The sequence below is a fragment of the Nipponia nippon genome, unplaced genomic scaffold (assembly GCF_047370975.1).
Source record: "Nipponia nippon isolate SJK-2023a ecotype South Korea unplaced genomic scaffold, ASM4737097v1 scaffold_4, whole genome shotgun sequence".
NCBI classification, from domain to species: Eukaryota; Metazoa; Chordata; class Aves; order Pelecaniformes; family Threskiornithidae; genus Nipponia; species Nipponia nippon.
Genome location: NW_028262358.1, coordinates 69,173,879 through 69,193,587, shown reverse-complemented (window position 1 = coordinate 69,193,587; position 19,709 = coordinate 69,173,879). Strand labels below are relative to the sequence as shown.

The 19,709-nt window shown below is 35.8% G+C and overlaps 1 protein-coding gene and 1 long non-coding RNA gene across 17 annotated transcripts in view; one reads left to right on the top strand and one right to left on the bottom strand.

Annotated features, from left to right (window-relative positions):
- LOC148053362 (uncharacterized) overlaps positions 1-18,329 on the top strand; it is a 34,065-nt gene extending 15,736 nt beyond the window's left edge. For 5 of the 15 annotated variants that reach the window (XR_015708251.1, XR_015708243.1, XR_015708246.1 and 2 more), the window contains 3 exons: positions 93-269; positions 11,844-12,058; positions 14,786-18,329. This is a non-coding gene — a long non-coding RNA (uncharacterized LOC148053362). Of the gene's footprint in view, positions 1-92; positions 270-6,784; positions 6,862-11,806; positions 12,059-14,785 lie in introns of all 15 variants that reach the window. The other 10 variants (XR_015708244.1, XR_015708248.1, XR_015708253.1 and 7 more) reach the window with 9 other exon arrangements.
- Positions 1-19,709, bottom strand: part of TRDN (triadin) — a 239,576-nt gene that overhangs the window by 129,072 nt on the left and 90,795 nt on the right. For both annotated transcript variants that reach the window (XM_087774852.1, XM_087774851.1), the window contains exon 13: positions 2,903-2,974. In XM_087774852.1, coding sequence (XP_087630978.1) covers positions 2,903-2,974 — 72 coding nt within the window. The remainder of the gene's footprint in view (positions 1-2,902; positions 2,975-19,709) is intronic.

Below are 19,709 nucleotides of genomic sequence, written 5' to 3'. Positions count from 1 at the left end.
GTTTCCAAGCCTGGAACACAAGTAGCAGTTATGTATCAATGTCTTTCTCTTCACAAATTCCCTTTCCCTCTTTCTCTTGTTTATTGTTACAGGATCTTTTGTTTTGTTTTGTTTTGTTTTGTTATTCTCTTCTGTTGGTGACCTGAGACTTCAAACTCTTCATTGAACTTTGAGTGTAACATCTCAAGACAGCAGTGCTTTTTGAAAAGAGCCAAACCACCATGAAATAGGAGAGCAATGATCTGTTCTTTTCCCTTCTGATCAGATGAGTACGAAGCATTTTGCTTTCAAACCAGGAGCTATCTGAAAAGTTCAATTCGCATGCACACACTTCAGTGCAATTTATTGCATACTACTAGAATATAATGAACAAATTGGGATTGTCTTACATAATCACCTCTTTTCAAAAAAAAAAAATTCTGTGGAGGTGAGGGAAGAGAAAATGGAAATGACAAAGAGAGAAAGTTTGAGATTTAATACATAACAACAATATGCTGTTTTTCTAAGACCTCACAAATTCACCCCAGTGTAGTTTCTACTGGACTTTGGATACTATCCAGGAAAAACTTCTTATTTGAAAGTATCAAATCTTCTAAAAATGTTAGAGAGATCTGGCATGTATACTGCCACTATTTTCACCTTCTCAGAAATCAAGAATGGTCCAAGATTACCTAAGAAGGCAGTGGCAAAACAGGACAATACTGAAAACATCTCAATCTAGAAAAAGAATAAAATCTTGTCAGCCTTTACCAGATGCATGGTTTTGTATCTAGTGTCTGAATATCACTGAGTTGGAAAGCCTAGAGTCTAAATAGATTGGTTTCATAAATTTTCTGTGTGACAACCGTTCTGTTACTTTCTGTGGATTTACCTTTTTTTCAGAGCTGGTTGCTTCTGTCAAAGGCTGGGCCAGTCCTTCCATGTTATATAACGTACATTTCTCAATTAACAAATGCTTGTACTTGTTCCCTATTCTGAGAACTTATTATACTATCTTCAACTATATGTATGATAAGAAGAATCTTTTGTTTCAATCTGTCCCTTCACCTGATCTGTGGTATTTAGTGATGTACCAGTCATAAAAGTATGTAAGCATTAAGAAGTCGCAGGCAGATGTCTCTTCAACTATTTCAGAGATTTAAATTTCTCTGCCTACTCCTTTTTTTGCCTTCTGACATTGTGCCAAATATTCCCATAAATTACTTAATTATTTTCCCCAGGGCTGAAATAAAGATTCAGGGCTTAGGATTCCTAAAGGCACTGTGTCATATTTTCTCATATATGGAAACCACATAATAGTGCAAATATAACAGCTTTTCACAGCAGCATTGTGCAAGTAATTCTTCCTTCCTTCTTTCCTCTAAAAGTCTTGCATGAACAGTATTGCATCCTAGTGACTGGCCTTGAGCCTTAAAGGCAATTTAGCTGTATGATTCTGAGCAGATAATCTGTCCCCCAATTTGTTTGCCAAATGGGTGTCTAATTTACATTCACAATTACCTCAATTGCATGCATAAATGAGCTAATGAAACACACAAATGTGTAACTGGTCATAAACAGTCATTTCCATGTGCAATTGCAGTAATTGCATGCTCCTCATGATTTTGAAAATCAAGAACTTAATGTTAATTTGATGCTAGTTCATGTTGTATAACAGTTATATTTAAAGATTAAGTTTATCACTCAGCAAATGCAGCAGTCTTTTTCTATTATGTCTTTTTTCCATTATGGTTAATTGGTGGATAACAGTGTTTAACATTGCAAGGACTTCTTTTTGCTGATAAGCAGGGTTCAGACATTTCCCTAAAATAAGCAGGACTGCAAATCTATTTATATACTATATTGTGTCACAATAACCACAGTTTTATACTCGCTTAAACAGTGTGTTTATAAAGAAGTATTCATTTGAGGTAAAAGAGATTATGGGGAAAAAGATAATAAGTCACGTAACTATTTTTATCCAAACGTTCTGATTCACAATAATCACATTACAGAAATATCTAATTAATTTAACTCTTTGTTTTAGTCATAGGTTCTGCCAAAATCTAACTCTCATTTTCCACTTCCAAATGCAGGCGAATCTTGTAGCTCTTGTTACTTATTCTGCTGCCATCCCATCTGTTTTTCTCTTAGATTGCAATTGCTTTCTGGATAACATAGAACTAAGATCTCTATGAGAGAGATTAGTAAGTGCCGTGGTATGACTGAATGACTCCGAAGTATTATATGAAAACTGCTATATAATTACATGAAGACTCACGTGTTTAGTACTATTAAATTGTGTGGTGTAGAGACCAAGAATGTATATTGCAGAAGTAGTTTTACGTCGTCAGATATAGTCCATTTTAAAATTAAAATGCGTATTTCAACCATTTTACTGACATGACTAGACTGTAAACAACATAATTCAATTGCAGGGGTTATGTTTTAATCTTCTGAAGGTAAGATCTGACTTTGTATTTTTCTTACAGTGGTTTTAACAATAGGAATAGGGTTGATAAATGCAGAGCCAGAAATATTATGTTTGTTATTGCAGATAATACACAGAAACATTACTGAATAACAACAGCTGAAAGAGTAATCCAAAGTATATTAAGAGGATAATGTTGATTATGTTTACAGTTAGATAGCAACTTATGGCTGAACACCATCCAAAGCATTTTACAGATTGGGCCTTGATCCTGTGATCTATTTCACTTAGGAAATCCCCTGAGCCATCTGTGGGACTACTATAAGGAATATTTAGGTCTTGTCATGCAAATATGATTGTGCCATTCATGTCCCAGGCCTAATTGTTTGATCTGTTTTGTAATATAGGTTATATTTATAAAAAAAATTCATTAGAACAGAGAGTCAAGTTAATGAGTAGAAGCCAATAAAGGAGGAAAAAACTCAAACTTGCCTTCAATAGCTGCTGGTTTCTTTCTTGGACTGTGTTCTAGAAGAAGACGAGGTGGTATCATTTCCTTATGCCCTGCACATGAGCATACAGGTTAAGAAGCACAGAAAATGTGTTCACTACCAAGCTGAGCAGATTCACTGGGAAGCTGAGCTCCCTTCAGGATTGTTCATGTTTAAAATATTACACTGTGCATAAAAGCTATTATGTTCCAGACACCATAGGAAGGAAGTGTATTTCTCAACAAATAAAATAATTTATTTTTAAGAGACACATTTTAAATCAATGAAGTCCAAGTGACTCAAGCATATGCTGAAATGCTTAGAGTTCTATTTTTCTTCATTAGACTAAAAAACTCTGAAGAAGAATACCATGATAATAAGGTTACACATTCATCATGCCTCTTCTACAGTAAAAGCTTATTTTCTTCTGTCAAACAAATGATCTTCAGTTGTTCCCTCAAGTCCACTTATTATGAACTTCTTGAAACATCAGTAAAAATTATTATGTTTCTCATCCTTAAGGATTATTCTTAATTAGCCAATACCAACCAGGTCATACACTGTAAACACTGACAAGATTCTGAGTCCAGCTTCTGACTGAAACACCTCTACTCTCTCAAAGTGTTGAACTGTACTCTCTCATAGTATTGAACTGGGACTTTCTGTACTGTCTTAGCCTATGTGCAGATACCATGCTTTATCCAAAATACTTTTCACTTATTTTCCTCAAAGATTCACAAACAGATCTATTGCACTCTTGTATTACTTATGCTTCTTTTCTGATTTATAACACCTGTTTGCAGTCTCCTTATTTCCTTTTAATTTCTCTAACATCTATGCTCAGTAGCTATCATGTCATTGTCATTTGGAAAGCACAATTTGTTGTGACCTGTGAAATAAAATTAAGTAGTTAAATATAATATCCATTCAGTCATATTCACCAGCATACATTGGCTACACCAGAGTCCACATGCAATTAGGCTGTTAAATCTCAGCTTCAGCTCCACGTCAGAAACCCAAAGCCATGCCTCATGCTTGGTGATAGGCTCAGAGGAGAAATTAAGTCGTTAATGAGCCTTGGAAACTGCAGTATCATACTTACCCCTCTCATTTTACAAAGGTATGTATACTCATGGGGAATGCATGTGACAAACATCATCTTGAAGACAGCAGTGGGATCTGAGCACTATGGTCTTAATGTTATTGCATCTCATCAGCATATGTATGATTACAGGCAAATAATTTGCAAGCATGTAGTTTATTTAGTTCATCCGGTAATTTGTATAAAATATCACACACGGAGCCGCTCAAACTTGCCTCGCGTGCCTGACCCACTGACAAAATGTTGACACGTTGACAAAATCAATGCATTGATAGTGCAACAAATGGTAAAAATCTTAGGTTTTACACATATATCCTGCCTTGGCAATAATTACAAGTGGATATTTACCAATCTCATCACAGAATGACCCTAGCCTTAAAATGAATGGTAGGCACACTTCAGGAATCCAGATGTCTAGCCGTGATTTTCCAAATTTTTTATGTCTTAAAGAAAATCATCTTGAAATTGCAAAGTGAGCTAATGAGATGCTGAATACCATTTGTTGCTAACCAGAATAGAAAAGGTATATCCATAACCTCTGTCAACATACAGAAACTTCATTAATTGAATTCCTAGTTCAGAATGAAAACAAAACCAATATAAAAATTAATGAAGAATGGGTAAATAATCTTATTCTTTCTGCTAATTTTGATTAAAATTCCTAGAATAAGGTTTAGTTCCTTTTTTTCTTTTCTTTGTTTTTGCCTAAACTAGATCACCTATCTCTAGATGGAAAAAGTTAAATTTTATAATTGTTTTGTGTGAAAGATGATGAAGGGCAGTGGCTCAGAATGTTGAGTAGATCAGTAATGAAGAAGGATAGTCAATAATTTGGACTGCAGTGTGGTATCTACTGTGTGGGGCAATGATCTAACACCTCTAGGTCAAAGTATAGCCTGGCCCCATTATCTTCCTGTTCTTTACTGTGGCAGCAGTTTTCTAATGATTGCACCAGTGTTAGCTAGTATAATGCCAGTGCGATACCACTTATTGCTAATGACTTGTCAAGTTCTATTTTATAGTTTTACAAGTTTTAAGCAAATCATTTATTTCATGCAAATTGACCACATGATCCAATATGAGAGTGTTTTAAGCACCAAAAGCTTAAGCTTCACAGATCAAAAACTTTCCCTTAGGCCAGAATGTTTGTTCTGAGTAGGTTCCCATCCACTCTGATAAAAGCTTCTTTATTGTTTCCATGTGTTATTAAATGTCTCTCTATTCACTTTGAAGGGAATGCAAAGGACAGTAACTGAATAAATATTTCATCCATTCTTTTGATGAAATATATTAAAGGGGATATCCTTAGTCAAATTTCTTTTGCTTTTTCTCTCATCTGTAAGTTATAAAGCACAAGTGGTTTTCTGCAGTACGGAGAACTCATAAATAGAAATGAGGAACTGGCTTCAGCAGATCAGACCATTAGGATTAATGGTGTCTACTATCTTGACTACAGCAGTGGCCAGTTGGACACATACCCATGATGTAAATGAGAGGCAGGCAGGACGTTTTTAATGATCTGGACAATCAGATTAGTCCATGAATCATGAGAAGTCATTATCCAGATTACCACTATTATTATTGGACATACAGTTATCTTGCTGCTTTAAAAATGCAGCCACAGAAAAGCACTGGAATTTAGTGTCTGCATATTTATTTGCTTCTCATTTCAAATGTAGACTTTTTTTTTTTCTACTATAAGATAAGCCAAAAAGGTTCATTTGACTTGATTTTTTTTTTCTTTTTTATTAGGGTTTGATTGCTCCAAACGACATCATTCCAAACACAAAAATGTACATACATTTCTATGCCTAATCTGTCCATGCAGTGGTGCTAAATATACTTCCTTCATACATGATATTGTAAACAGCTATCTGACAACAAATTACAGCCGATGGAAATTGAAATAGTGAAAGGTTTTGACTTTAAGCTCATGGGAATGTGCTCACCAGGAGAAAAAGTGTCATGTTAAGACATGAGTAGCTTCCTTGGCTGCCTGAAAGGAAAGAAATATGCTGCAAAGATAAGTAGAGGGTTTAAGAAATGAGATGGTAACATGAATACTTCCTTGAAAATAAGCTACAGTCCTCAAGCTCTGTGAAACTTCTGTCGTCAGTGTTTATTAAATCACTTGAGATGTCACGAAGAAATTAATGATGACTTGGTTTATGAATATTTTAGATTTTATATTATATGATAAGGAATACAAGACAAACTTTAATTACCTTACTTTTCTCAATCTATGAAGTGTCTTTCTACATGTGTCAAAAATGTCATGTCTGAGCATTGAGGATAAACTGATTTCTTATGATAACAGCAAATCATGTGGGTTTTTTTTCTTCCCTGATCTGCTCAGTTCAATTTGTCTTCAGCGACCTTAATTGACATAGATAAAGTCTCTAAATTTATCTTTCTAAATGAAAAGATCATGGGATAAAAGAAAATACTTCTAAAATTATTCTAAAATTATTATTATTATTATTAAACAACTAAAAGCATTGTAGACGACTCAATATTCCAATTGGATATGGGAAGAAATAATGCCACAACAGAAAGCAAGATGTGGATACACCATTCCTATGACTGTGCACTTTCTCATATCCATATACCGGCTATCTGAACAGCAGGAATCCTACGATCCAACAGCACCAGCACTTTGTTACAGTGTCTCTCAAATAGCGCAGCAAAATGTCTTCAGATAAATCTCATTCTGCCCAGATGTGACATCTTTCCCTAATGACAGTAGAAGTAATTGAAATAAAGTAAATGTGCTCTTTGCAGAGTCATTTGTTATGAAAAGTAAATTCAAATCAAATGTTTCATGAAGCTTGGAACAAGACATGGATCAGCAGAATGAGGTAAGACTGCCAAATATGCTTTTAGAGGATTGAAATCTTAATGGAGTACCACTGTTCTGTCCAGGCTTTCGGTTTTGACATGTAAGTTGCTTGAAGTTAAAGATGCGCCTCTCCCTTGTTATCAGTTGTTACTCTTCAGACATTAGATTGCCACTATTCTGAGGAAGTGTTTCTCCACTTAGTACGTGCACATGAAAAAATATGAGCAAACTGTTTTTCATTAAGAAAGAATAGCTGAGGATCAAGAGGTGAGATTGTGTAACTGTTTTGAGCAATGCAAATTCTCATTTTGGGGAAAGAATGAATTGAAATACAGGTGCCCCAAACATGCAGTCTTTCTAAGGAACACATCATAACATGATGTTTTATGTGTTTTATGTACACTAGTAGATTAAGTGGTGCCTGAGAATGTTACTGGGCTCTGGAATTCAGACATACATATCCTGCAACATTTTTTTTTAGTAGCCTCTGACAATGTTGACCTGTACCAATTAGCAATGTCTCAAACAATTCATTGGCTCAGTTCAGGAGTTATCAAGAGCCAGGGACCACTCCCAATAGACAACTGGGATGCAGCCAGCCCATTTTGACCTTGAGGAAATGCAATGGATGCGGATCATTCTATGACAGAAGGAATCACATTCATAGAACAGTTGAGTTTCATTTACTAATCTGGATGTAGCCCACAAGTCTTAAAAGTGGTAACAAAATTATGTCCTATATGACCTATTTGGAATTCAATTTTTGACAGTGGCAAATGGAGGCTTTTAAGGGGGTCTATCCTAGTAGCCAACATGTATTTCAGTTCTTCAATTACATCCAGGATCTGGCTCTTTATTAAATGGATAATTGCCCAACATACAGTGAAACTCTCATTTTGCATGAGGTTGATATTACCTAAGGAAAAACACTGCTACAGTATATGCAGCGATTACCAGTAGCAATACAATCCTCTAAATTTTCATATTCTCTTACACTGGCTATCAACCAGTTACTATTATGATGCATAACAAAAGAAAAGGGGAGATTACATGCATAATGCCCAATCTATCTATATGTTCCACTTGGGTTTAAAATACATTAAAAATATCACAGATAATATTGGAGCTCTACATAGTGTCTAACTTATGTGTAAAGCATGTTATTGAGAGATACTCCTCCCACAACACACAGGCAACAAAACCAAGCCTATTATAAATAACTTAACAGCCTTGGGAGGCCATCCATGTATTAAGCTAAAAGCAAGGACCAGTAGGTTAACAGTGAAGGTGTAGGAAGGATGGATGCAGGCTGGTAATCTAAATGCTCTTTTGAATGGAGTAGGGGGAAGGGTTAAATTTCCCTTCTGAAGGCACCAAGCAAAAAGTAGCAGCAACTTGATAGTCTTCTATTTTTAATACATAGAGATTTGAGTTCATCCTTTGTTTTTGATGATGCATTCTTGTATATATTTATAGACATTTATACCTATTAATATATACTATATATATGTGCACTCACAAGCATGTGTGTACATATGCATGCACATATACACACACATATAGATATTTATTAAGTGGTGTTTCTGAAGAGAAAATGCTTTTTCTAGCCCTACTTGATTTGATAACTGAACAGGTGTGAGATTCCATTGGTGCAGATTCCTGGAGGTTATGTGAACGTCCATTAGTCGGTACGTTTTCACTCAGCCACCAAACCCAATTAAAGTCACAGCTGGGAATTTGTTTGATATTTTTTTCTTTTCCTGTGGGCTTGTATCTCACACAATGCAAGTGTGCATAACAAGTATACAAACTAGGCAGGCAAGAGAGGCATGGGTAACACTATGAGTGTTTTTTTTTTTTTTTCTGATTTAACCTACAGCCGATGTTGTTGGTCCCAACCAGAAATGTATGCAATGTATCTTAGCTGCACGACAGAGCTGTGCAGTTAAATCCATTTACAACAATGTATCTGTTGAGAATTGTTTTCCAGAGATTTTTACCATATTGAGATTCCAAAATCCCTCTTTAACTCAACCCATATCTTGTGAAAGCTGTTCTACTTTTTGTGTTCAGAAGATTGAAGTCATTAAGGAGTTAAAAGTTAAGTTTTAACAGTTTTGTCATTACACATTAAGTGAGAAGTCACACAGCCTTTCTTGACATTAGAAGAAAATTGAATTGAAAAAATTGAAAATTGAATTGAATTGTCTCCACTTCCTCCCATTATTTATCACATGCATTCAGCAGGTAAAAATAATCCTACATGTTATGTTTAGAAATATTGAAAGATGGATCTCAAAGAACTAAGTCCTAGGACAGTGGAAATGATGGGTTATTGTGTGGAAATGATGGGTTATTATAGTTATTGCTACATAGTGGAGTGCAAAAGACCTGTAAAAGCAGATTATAAAATGAAAAGACATATTCAGCCTTCCTCTCTCTCCCCAAATAACCTTTAAAAAATTGGTATCATATACAGTGATCCCTAGCATAATTAACGTGAATATCAGGAGTTGGTATAGATGCATACTTTTCACAATATGAAGTATCCACAGGAAAATAATTAAAACCGAGAAAAGAAAACACTGCAATTAAATACTTGCTGCTAGCAATTAAACAGAATGGAGGGGACTGATAAGCTGTTATGATGAAAGGCAATAGACACTGACTATGCCATGTGATCACTGCTCAGCAATTTATGAGTTATTTGTATTTGGTTTATCTGTACATAACATCATTTCAACTGTCATTAGTCCAACTGCCTCTCAGAAACATTCAGTGCTAAAATTAGAAAAGCTATCTAGACATTACTTCAAGAATGCTAAAACTTTCTGTTGCCTTCAAAAAAGAGTGTGTATGCCAGGTCTTGCTAAACAAAAACAGCCTAGCACTGATAAAATCAAATTACAGATACTATAATCTCTCACAATTAGAGATATTTGTAGACATGTTTAATATAGAAATCACTGGAAGTCCAACTGAATCCAAATAGCTGTGACCATAAGCCAAGAAGTTTTTCACCTCTCTGAACCTTTTTGCCAGAATGAGAGAAACAAGAAGTTAATGATTATGTTACCTGTCTTGTCTATACTTGACAATCACCTAAGAGAGTGAATCTATAACCATTTTTCTGAAGTAGAAATTTCAATAATGCAGTTTGAAGTTAGACGGAAAAGAACTGAGAGATTTTTTTAGACCAAATATCAGGAGTAGAGCCCAAAAGTTCAGAGGTGTTGGCTACTAACTCCTGTTCCTCACTTCCACTGAAATCAATGAGACCTAAGTATTAGGTAGGTGTTAAGTATCTAATACCTTTGAAGGTTAGGCTCTGTGTAATTAAGAAACTCCGTGATCTTCCTCTTTCTTCTAAAAGTGCCACGGCAGTAATATTTTCAGGAATTATAGGATTATGAATTATTGATAATAAAAAAATAAATATTGACATTCAAGGCTAAAATTTACAGCCTTTAAAACATATGGTGATGTTAGGTTTGACGCAGTACTCCTCAGCAGCTGTGGGTTTTACAGCAAGGCAGAATACATGGCCTGAACTGTTTCAGGCTGAAACAATTTCAACTAACACTGCTGGGTTTGCATAAAGGGTAGGAAGAATTACAAGAAATACTGGAACACAAAACCTGTAATACTGGAGATAATGATTACTTTAAACGAACCACATTTTTGTAACTTCTGATTCTTCCTTCTCTTTCCTTTTCCTGGGAAAGAACCTCTTTGCTATAAAGAGGTTATTTTTAGGACAAAGAGTCCTGGGATTCACTGTCATGAGTTCCAACGCTTGTGCTCAAGACCTTGTCTCTGATTTTTGGGAAACTGACTTAACACTACCATGCCTTTCTATTCCACCTATAAATTGATATAACAGAAATTTTCTATACCAAAAAAAAAATGAATGTTGTAAGCATACAGCAACTAAAAATTCCAAAGCTTAAATTCTATGAAAGTGGAAGCTGTAAAGAATGGGGCTTTGTTCTGATGCTAAAATTATTTAGGCTTCTTTTGTTTGGCACATTTGGACAGGGAATGCCCTCCATATTTATTCAAGAAAATATTTCCCTCTACATTTCTTCCTTTTCCCCTTCTCTCACTCCCAAAATGCTATAGCAAGGCTATTGTTGCTATTCATACTTTTCAGAGTGGTACTGCTGGTTTCTTGGCCGAGCCAACAGTTGCTCCTGATAATACCATTTGAAATCTTACAGAAAACTTGTCATTTCAAGTCTTCGTTTGAGCAAAATCCTTGCTTGCACATATTTAACATTTCTTGAATGTATGTAGGCTCTTTCTCAACCAGACATTTAAAAGTTAACTTTTGGACAGTTAAATCTAGGTAAGTCACCCGAGGGATCCATTTATAATCAATGGAGAGAAATTGGTACTTTCAAAGGGTGATTCATCTTTTCTATCTTAAGCATCTTTTTTAGGATGAAATTGTCCTCTGGAGGCCTCCATTTCATACCATTGGCTATAAAGACAGCTAAAGGTTAAAGTTTGGCAATTAACTTTTGGGTATCTAAGTGAGGTGCAATGAATTGCAAACATCTCATTTTGCAGGTCTACGTAGAGATGACAGTACATGCCACCAAAATATTGCAGGACTAAAATCAAGAGCCGTGCATTATTTTTCACACTGTAACTGCTGCCTAGTAACACAGTGCTCCCTAAACCCCCAGCAATTATATGAATGAATATCACAGAGAGAAAGGATTTTGTTGCCAAGCTTAACTAAAAAAAAAGATAAAAGCATTGTTTAGGTTTAATGTGTGTGAGCATTGAACGTCTTTTGAACTCTATGTGCTGTTTACTTTGTCAGATAATACTGAGTGTATTGAAGGGCAAAGTGAAACAAAAGGAAGGAAAGTGAAGTACCAGAGAGAAGAATAGCTTTTTCTGATGAAGAAGAAAATAAATTAGTCTTTCTATTATTCTAAATTACTCTATTCTAGGTATATGTCAGTAAGTTGCATATCCTTTTTGACAAAGCAGATACATGCAGGAAGAAAGTAAATGACAAAAGAAAGAAGCACCTGAACAGACAATGGTGAAAAGAATGGACTGGCCGCAGCTAACTGTCACAGTGGCTGAGGACTAGATGCAGAAGGAAGTGGACATAAGCAAGGCAGGGAGAGTACATGCTGCTTAGGCCACAGCTGAACACTCTTCTGACCTCTGCATTGCATGTTCTCACAGCAGAAGAGGTGAGGAATTATTGCTAAGCTGGAAATGCTTCATGATAGAATGTATTTTGTCAAAGCATTTGTAGATCCTGTCTACGCTCTTCTTATCTGTGTGGTACGGTGACCGGGTACTGTTTCTGTTGTTAAAACTGAGTTCATCATTTTCCAGCAGAGACAACAGAGAATCTATATTTGGATGAGGAGAGCAACTTCTCTCAGTCCCACAATGGAGCTATAGGTTTTACCTTGTTAATGAAAAATTCAAAGAAAACTAGAAGCCCTTCAGTATACATTTTTCTGTCTTCATGATTTTTCAGTGTATTCAGTGTCAGGTGTTTAAAGACACATTTGCATAGATCTCAGCTATTTTCCATTCTATTAAAGTTGATAGAGACTCGTTGTATGGTGGTTAACTTCCCTAAGATAAATTCAGAAGTATATTCTAAAGGTAATGGATTCATTAACTCACTTATAATTTTAGAAATATATATATATTAGAGATATGTAACCTGGGCTTATACAACTAACTGAAGGAGAAGATTGTGGGTTGTCATGTCTCATCAAAAAGAGATGTTCGCTTGCAACCCATGTAAGGTTCCTAGTTTCCTGAAATGGTTGGCATTTAAGATGTAGTTGCCTTAAACCTGTAGTTGGTTGACTTAAGCAAATCCCTGATGGCCTTTACAGTTTCCCGGGAATTGTGTAAGGAGATCAAGCAATTGCTTAAGGTCTTCAGAAACTATTAGGTTGATAAGTGTTTAAAATATAGATTCTGTAGTGCACAGTGTTACAACACCAAAATCTTTCTACAGGTCAAGCTTGCTCCCCAACATTAGAAAATGGCAGAACCAAGAGGTACATATACGTGGGTCTGTGTAGATAATCCTAAACTCTTTTTGACTATACTATTTGCTAACAGGATGTTACTGAGCAGATGTTCCAACCTGTGAAACAAATAAGTGAAGCCTTTTAGTGAGCCCCACTTTTAACTAGTTTAGGAACGCTTAGAACGTTTGAAAGGGAAGGACTGAGGGAGACAATTTTTAAATGGTCAACACAAAATATCTTTCTAAGTGTTGGAAATGGCTGAAACATTTTGCCTAAGCTAATCATCTTTACTTGAAGAATAATCTCTCATGGCAAGTTTTGGACCCTACTAGCTGAAGTTTGGCAGAGCTGTATGTAGAGTGTATGCTTCAGTGACAGTCTTTTCTACCAACATTGCTTATAATGCGATCTCAGCTCTATCGACAATTGTATCCCATCCCTTTAAATAACTACTCTTATGTGTGTTCCAAATAGAAATACTGTCAGCAAAAGCTGCAATATACATAATCATTGTCTGGGTTCTTTTGCAATATACTGATTTTTAAAAGCTGATAAATCTAGGCTTGAAAAGGAGGCTCTTTCTTTTGGGAGTTGTATTTTTCCCCATACTTAAAGCCATGCAAGCTCTAAGAAAGAACCATATGCTCTCATAGGCTGACATTTGGAACTTATGTTTTTTAGGTTTCTGAGTCGTTTCCTTGCCAACTATGCCTAAAAAATATGGATAAAACTACTTTTGGCTTAAATAATTTTCTGCAAATATTTTTCATATTGAATTCACTTCTGACAATGATATTGAGTACTGAAGAAGGGTTGTGTAGCTCTGTAGTGCTTCCATTTTTTAACCTACTTGAAATACCATCAGTATTTGTTGTAATAATTCTAACTGGAAATCAATGATGACAATGAGTCATTAAATGTAATAACTATTTTACAAGGTCACTGCTTAAACTCATTTTTACCTTTTTAATGTGAAACTCAATTTGTTTATTATTAGCTCATTTGTTTTGCCGTTTAAATTTGCCTATACTTTCTAAATAGCTTACTTTTCAAAACTAAAATGGTTTAGTCTTTTGATGGTCCTCCACAACATAACTAGCTTTTTTCAGATGTTATTAATGAATCTTTTGAAATGACCCTTGATTTTGAAACCTGATTACTGAACTATATGAAAACGTTATAGTATGAATTAGTAGTAATAAAATATAATACAAGTGTGAGACTACTTTTGTTAGTCTAGTCTCTCTGCCTTCACAGATTAGATGGGTTTATTTCCATTAAAATCAAGGATTTAGACTCATTTACACCAGCAAAGGTTTTGGCTTTCTTTTGTATCGTAAGTCTGATTCCTCAGGGTGGCTTGCAGTGAACTATCAAAGAAAGAGATCCGTTCCCCTACAGAAGCAGAATACCACTCATTCCCTGGGTAGATGCTTCTGAGAGAGTAAAAGTTGTTTGAAGTTTTTTTGGCAAAGTTACAATAAAGTACCATAAGAGTGTTGACAGATGCAGCTTTGTGTGCCAGCATCTGGCTCTGATTCACAGTGGGATGATATAAACAGGGAATAATGTATAGCTGTTTTGCCTCTGTGAGGTGGTGTCAGGATTTTGTGCTGATAACGTCCCTATTAAGAGATAAATGTCATTTCAGAGTTTGACCAAATAGATACAGCTTTTGGGGTGAGAGGGAAGCCATAGACAAGAACCTCATTAAAATGACATTAGTGGATGTCTTCTCATAGTTTTGCATAACTGAACAGAAATGTAAAGAAACAATATTTAGACTCCAAATGACAGCTAAAACTTTTACAAGAATTGCATGTTAATAAATTAGTTAGAAATTTTTCAATAATTAAAACTTAATTTTCAGTTTCTCATACATATATTTAAAATTACTCTTCATTATTTCTTTCTTTTCAGACTGTTTGAAAAGTATTCAGAACTCTCCCAGGAGATTACTAGAGGAATAAAGGCTTCTGTTGTTCAATCATCTCCATTTATGTCATCAGCAGAAACAAATGTGTCGACAAGTGTTTCATCATACGAACAACTTTTTTATAAACTGATGGACAATTAACTGTCAACTCTGAAGATGAATCCAGATGAGTCTCTGTAAATTTTGGGGTACAGTACTGCCCTCAGAGGGAGAAGAAATGTTAGTTCTTAGGTACCTTTCCTGTTTAAAAAGTAAAACGAAAAGTTTCACAGCTCCCAAACTTTCCCTTTAGCATTTCACGAAAAAAAGTCTGGTTTGCTTGTTTTCTACTGTAGGGGAGAGGGCTATTGAGAAGGTAGCATCAGAAAGCATCTCTCCATAGAAAAAATAATATTTTCCAGCATTCTCTCTCAAATGTGAAAGCCTGTAACTCGGTCCACAGTTTTTTCATGGTGAATTTCTCCAAATAAGAAGCAAATAACATGTTACTTTCTTATTTATTATGACTGATTTTTTTATTGCACTGCATCAAATATATCCCCAGAGAAACTACACTGGTGTCAAAGTTGTCCCCATGTAGATGTAATGTAACAAGGTGAAAAGTTACACCCTGTCATTGATATATCCACAACACATCCTAGTCTTTAATCAAGTAGGAGTGGCACTTAAAAATAGTTCAAGAGCCTAAAGCGTTTTGCTATCTGAACAGCAGAGGGCAAGTATTTAACTCCAGTGCTACAGCACACCCACAGCAAATACAGGCATTTTTACTTTCAAAATTAAGCATTTAATGCTCTCAGGTTTTTTGCAGTAATATACTCCATGATCTTGCAATATTGATGTACTTTTATATCAGTATCTCCATAAATCTTTTTATGTATTAAATGACAAGTATCATACTGACAATGTCTTGGAATTCTCTTACCACATTGTGTAATAACAATAATCCCTTCTCTTTAACTGAGCACTATTTGACAATAGAAGAGAAGAGGCAAGCCTTGGAAGAACATTGTAGACATGAAAGACATTCCGTCTGCCACTTCTTTCCAGGACCAAGCAGACTGTAGGCTTCCCTATGGACTCTTGCCACAATTTGCCTGAATTTCTTAACTGTCTATGTTTGTCATGTTTTTTTTTTTTTTTCTCTTTTTTTCATGAGCATATGTGCAAAGGGTGAGCCTTCGATTATTTTTTAATGAGAAGGTGGGATGACTGTTTTACCCTATAGGATACACTCTTGCCGTGTAAATGTGCCAGAAATCCTGATTAATTTCTCCAAGGCAAATATTTTTTCAACTGTATAAGATTAGCAAAATTGTCTACATTACTTTGGCTTTTAGACCCTGGCATGGAAATACACAATAAACATATGAGGGTAAATTGGTGAAAGGAAGTGGTATGGCCACATTCCTTTGCAGTCTAGCTCTTATTGGAAACAGTCATGTAGTGGTATAAGCTCCATAGGGTAATTGGGTGCTTCAGTGCAAAGATTTTAAATAGGCTAAATTGACAATAATATCACATCTGTGCTCCCACTGTCTTTGTTGTCGATTAGGTAACTGTAAAGATCAGCCAGTAGTGAGTCCAGTGTACTGTGAAATGCAGGTTGTTTAAACAAAACTAGAACACAGTAAAACTATGCATGTAAAATAAACTTCCAAGTGATTAAAATTAAAACACCTGACCATAAATATACAGTATGCCTGTGGGAAACAAGGGTGCCACGTTACAACCAAATACCCAAGGGTTGCTTATCACTCTTAATTCAGCAGTACGCAGCATGCACAACCACATGCTGAGGTGGGCATGCAAAAAGACAGCCACACAAGAATCCACTTTAGGTAGCTGCAAAATAAAAAAGGCATTTCATTGGAACAACTCCTTGATTTGCCAGAGTAGTTCAGGAAATGTAAATGTAAAGCAAGCTGGCAAACATTGCAGGGAAAGCAGGGGAGGAGTCCCTGATATCCGTCCACATGGGTAAGGATTTCAAACTCTCCAAGGGCAAAAAAATAGTTATGAAAATCAAGTTAAAGTTTTCTACTAAAATAGAATCTTTTCTCCTACCAATAAAATATAAAAATATTAATAAGAACACTAGAAATATTACTCAGAACCAAATTCAGGAATATCAAATAAAGTCTCAAATACATGGAATAGACTATATCCATGAAACCAGACAAAAGAAAGTCAGTGGCCTTCTGTATCAGAGGCTATCTTGGACTTCAGAAATACCACTGCCAGTAAAAGAATAGAGGTGCCAGTCAGAACCAATGTGTCTCAGTATCTCTTAAAAAACAAGCTTTCCTCTCTAAGTTTTAAAGTTTTAGAAGTAAAACTTGGAAAATTAACCCTGGAAGAAACGCATATTAATTCCTCATTTACAGGCAGCCAAAAGGAGTACAAAGCAATTTGAACAGAGCAGTTTGTTAATGCTGAGACAGTACGGCCTGCACTTGGCTGAGAAACTGTAGTCCAGGGATAAATAAGATCAGAAAATCTATCCTTTGGAGGAAAGGTGGTTCAGCAGTCCCTCTGAGAAACTGTCACTTATCACATGCATGTTAGACAGAAAGTAAAAAATATTCTCAAGCTCCATACTTAATCAGATAAAATCAGAAAGCAATTTTTTATACTGTATACAGTAGAGCTCAAGTGGGCTATATATAAATGTCTCAGTAGAATCCAGGGTAGGTCACAGCTGCAGTCATGATATTCATGAGACAGACTTCTGGTTTAGCAAAACTTATCTGAGTTTATGGCTAAAACTCCACTGATGTCTATTGTAAAGGGCTGACAACCTCAGACACTTTTCTTTTATAAAAAGCAAAATAGAAGTGTCAGAATTTAACTGATATTGATATAATTATTAGGATTTACAGGAGAATCTGCATGAAACTAGTCAGTATCAGGGACAAATGCTGGCCAGACAAACAAGAAAACCAGCTAATGCTTCATGAAGCAGCTTAGCAGTAATTCTCCCTTCTATGGCTTCCTATGAATTCACTATGTACAGTTTACATACACTTCATTCATTTTTTAAAGATAAGACTGCAGTGATGTGACAAAACTTTGAGTAAATGAACAATGTTTTAGCCTCATTTGTTAAAATCAACACAAAAGCATTAACTGACCTCCAATAGGTTGTTCAGGCAACTGTCAAAATGTATTAATTGATATATTTTGAAAAGTGTGTCTAATTGATGAAACCCAAGGATCTGAGATTCTTGCATAAAATTTATGTAAACCTAATATAATCTAATGTTGCCAGTAATTAAGATGAATTTTTCAATAATATAAATATTCAAAAAATACTATCAAAGAATAAATACTGAATGGTATTGTTATTACTGACATTATAAATCTATATATTGTGCCTAAGGAATCTAGTGAGTGGGACACTGCTTTTATAAACTCAAGAAGACAGAAATTCGTACGTGGTGTAAACAATTCTGCAAAAAGCCAATATACCTATGTGAAGGATTTTTCTATGAGAAAAATGTGTTTCTCCTCCTTCACAAATAGTAATATTGGGATTGACAGAAATGATTCCTGGTTTGAAAGCATTGCAGTGTCAGGGTGACTGTAATTAAATTCCTTAGCTGAATTGCACTCAGATCTCTTTGTTTGGACGATGTAATTTACCGTAAAATATATAAACCGATAAAAGGATAAAATATAGCAGATTTTAAAGCTAATTGGATATTAGGATTATTAAAGGGACTTAGTGTGCTGGTGTTTTCCCCACATTTATCTATTCAAGAAAATGAATTACAGTACAGAATTCTGAAGTACAGAATTACAGTAATATTTCAGTTCACAAAGGCCAGTGTGAAACGGGCAGTAACAAACACTAACTGAGCAGTGTTTGGTGGCATTCTCCTCAATGATTTCTGTGAAGAGCACAGAGCTGGGTGTACCTGGCCTTTACCTTGCTTCTCAGAGACATGGTCTGGATGTTTTGGCATTGACTTTCACAGCTTGTGGGTTGACTAAAGCTTGTTTTGAAGGCAATGCTTTGTTTTACCTCCCACAAAAATGTGTCAGGCTCCATTACAACAACCATTCACAGCATTTAACTTCAGATGTCGACAAATGACTTAGCAGTTGCTTTACAGGTGGAGCCACAGGTGGACTTTTGGAGACCCTAAATTAAGGGGCTGTCCTCTTCCTTTTCACCTATAAATCAGAAGGGTTAAGCTGCTTTATGACTTATTTCCACTTTCTGGGGCCACAAGCTGTCACCCTAGCTGTTCACCTGTAAGGCTAGCTGACCACCCAATGACCATTGAATATTTTTCAGCTGTTTAACCTGTGGTTTCTTAGCACAACTGTGTCATAGCACACTGAAATGACAAAGGCAAACATTGGGAGGCAAGAACAGACAGTCATGTCTTTTATCTTCTGAAACTCAAGTCACTAAAGACTTCCCTTTCTATCTCCCTGCTCCCCTTCGCGGTCTTCCCAGTTTCCTCGTAGCTGGAAAGGTCAAAACTGAAAAGCAATCTTCTCCAAAATGCCCTTTCTACAGCATGTCTGCTCTGTCACAGGAGAGTGCCAAAGACCCCAGGGAGCCAGCTGGAAAAAGGGGCTCTGACATGTGTCAAAGCTGGTTGCAAATGTCAGGAGAACTATAAGAGAGATCTTGAAGATCTCCATGCAAATCTTTGTCTCGTGATTTATTAATGGTACAGCTGTGTAAAGCCAGAAATTGGATGAATCACATCTGGTACAGGGGGTTATTTTTTTAAATCGAAGCATAACTGAAGGTCTCTGGAAGGTTTTGCTAACCTTTCTCCCACTCTGAGCCTAGACCAGTCCTTCTGTTTAACTGTCTGTCTCTAAAAGTCCTAAAGGCGATATAATATTTTGCTCTCTTTTAATGGAAACCCCTGTCTCTCTGTGTCA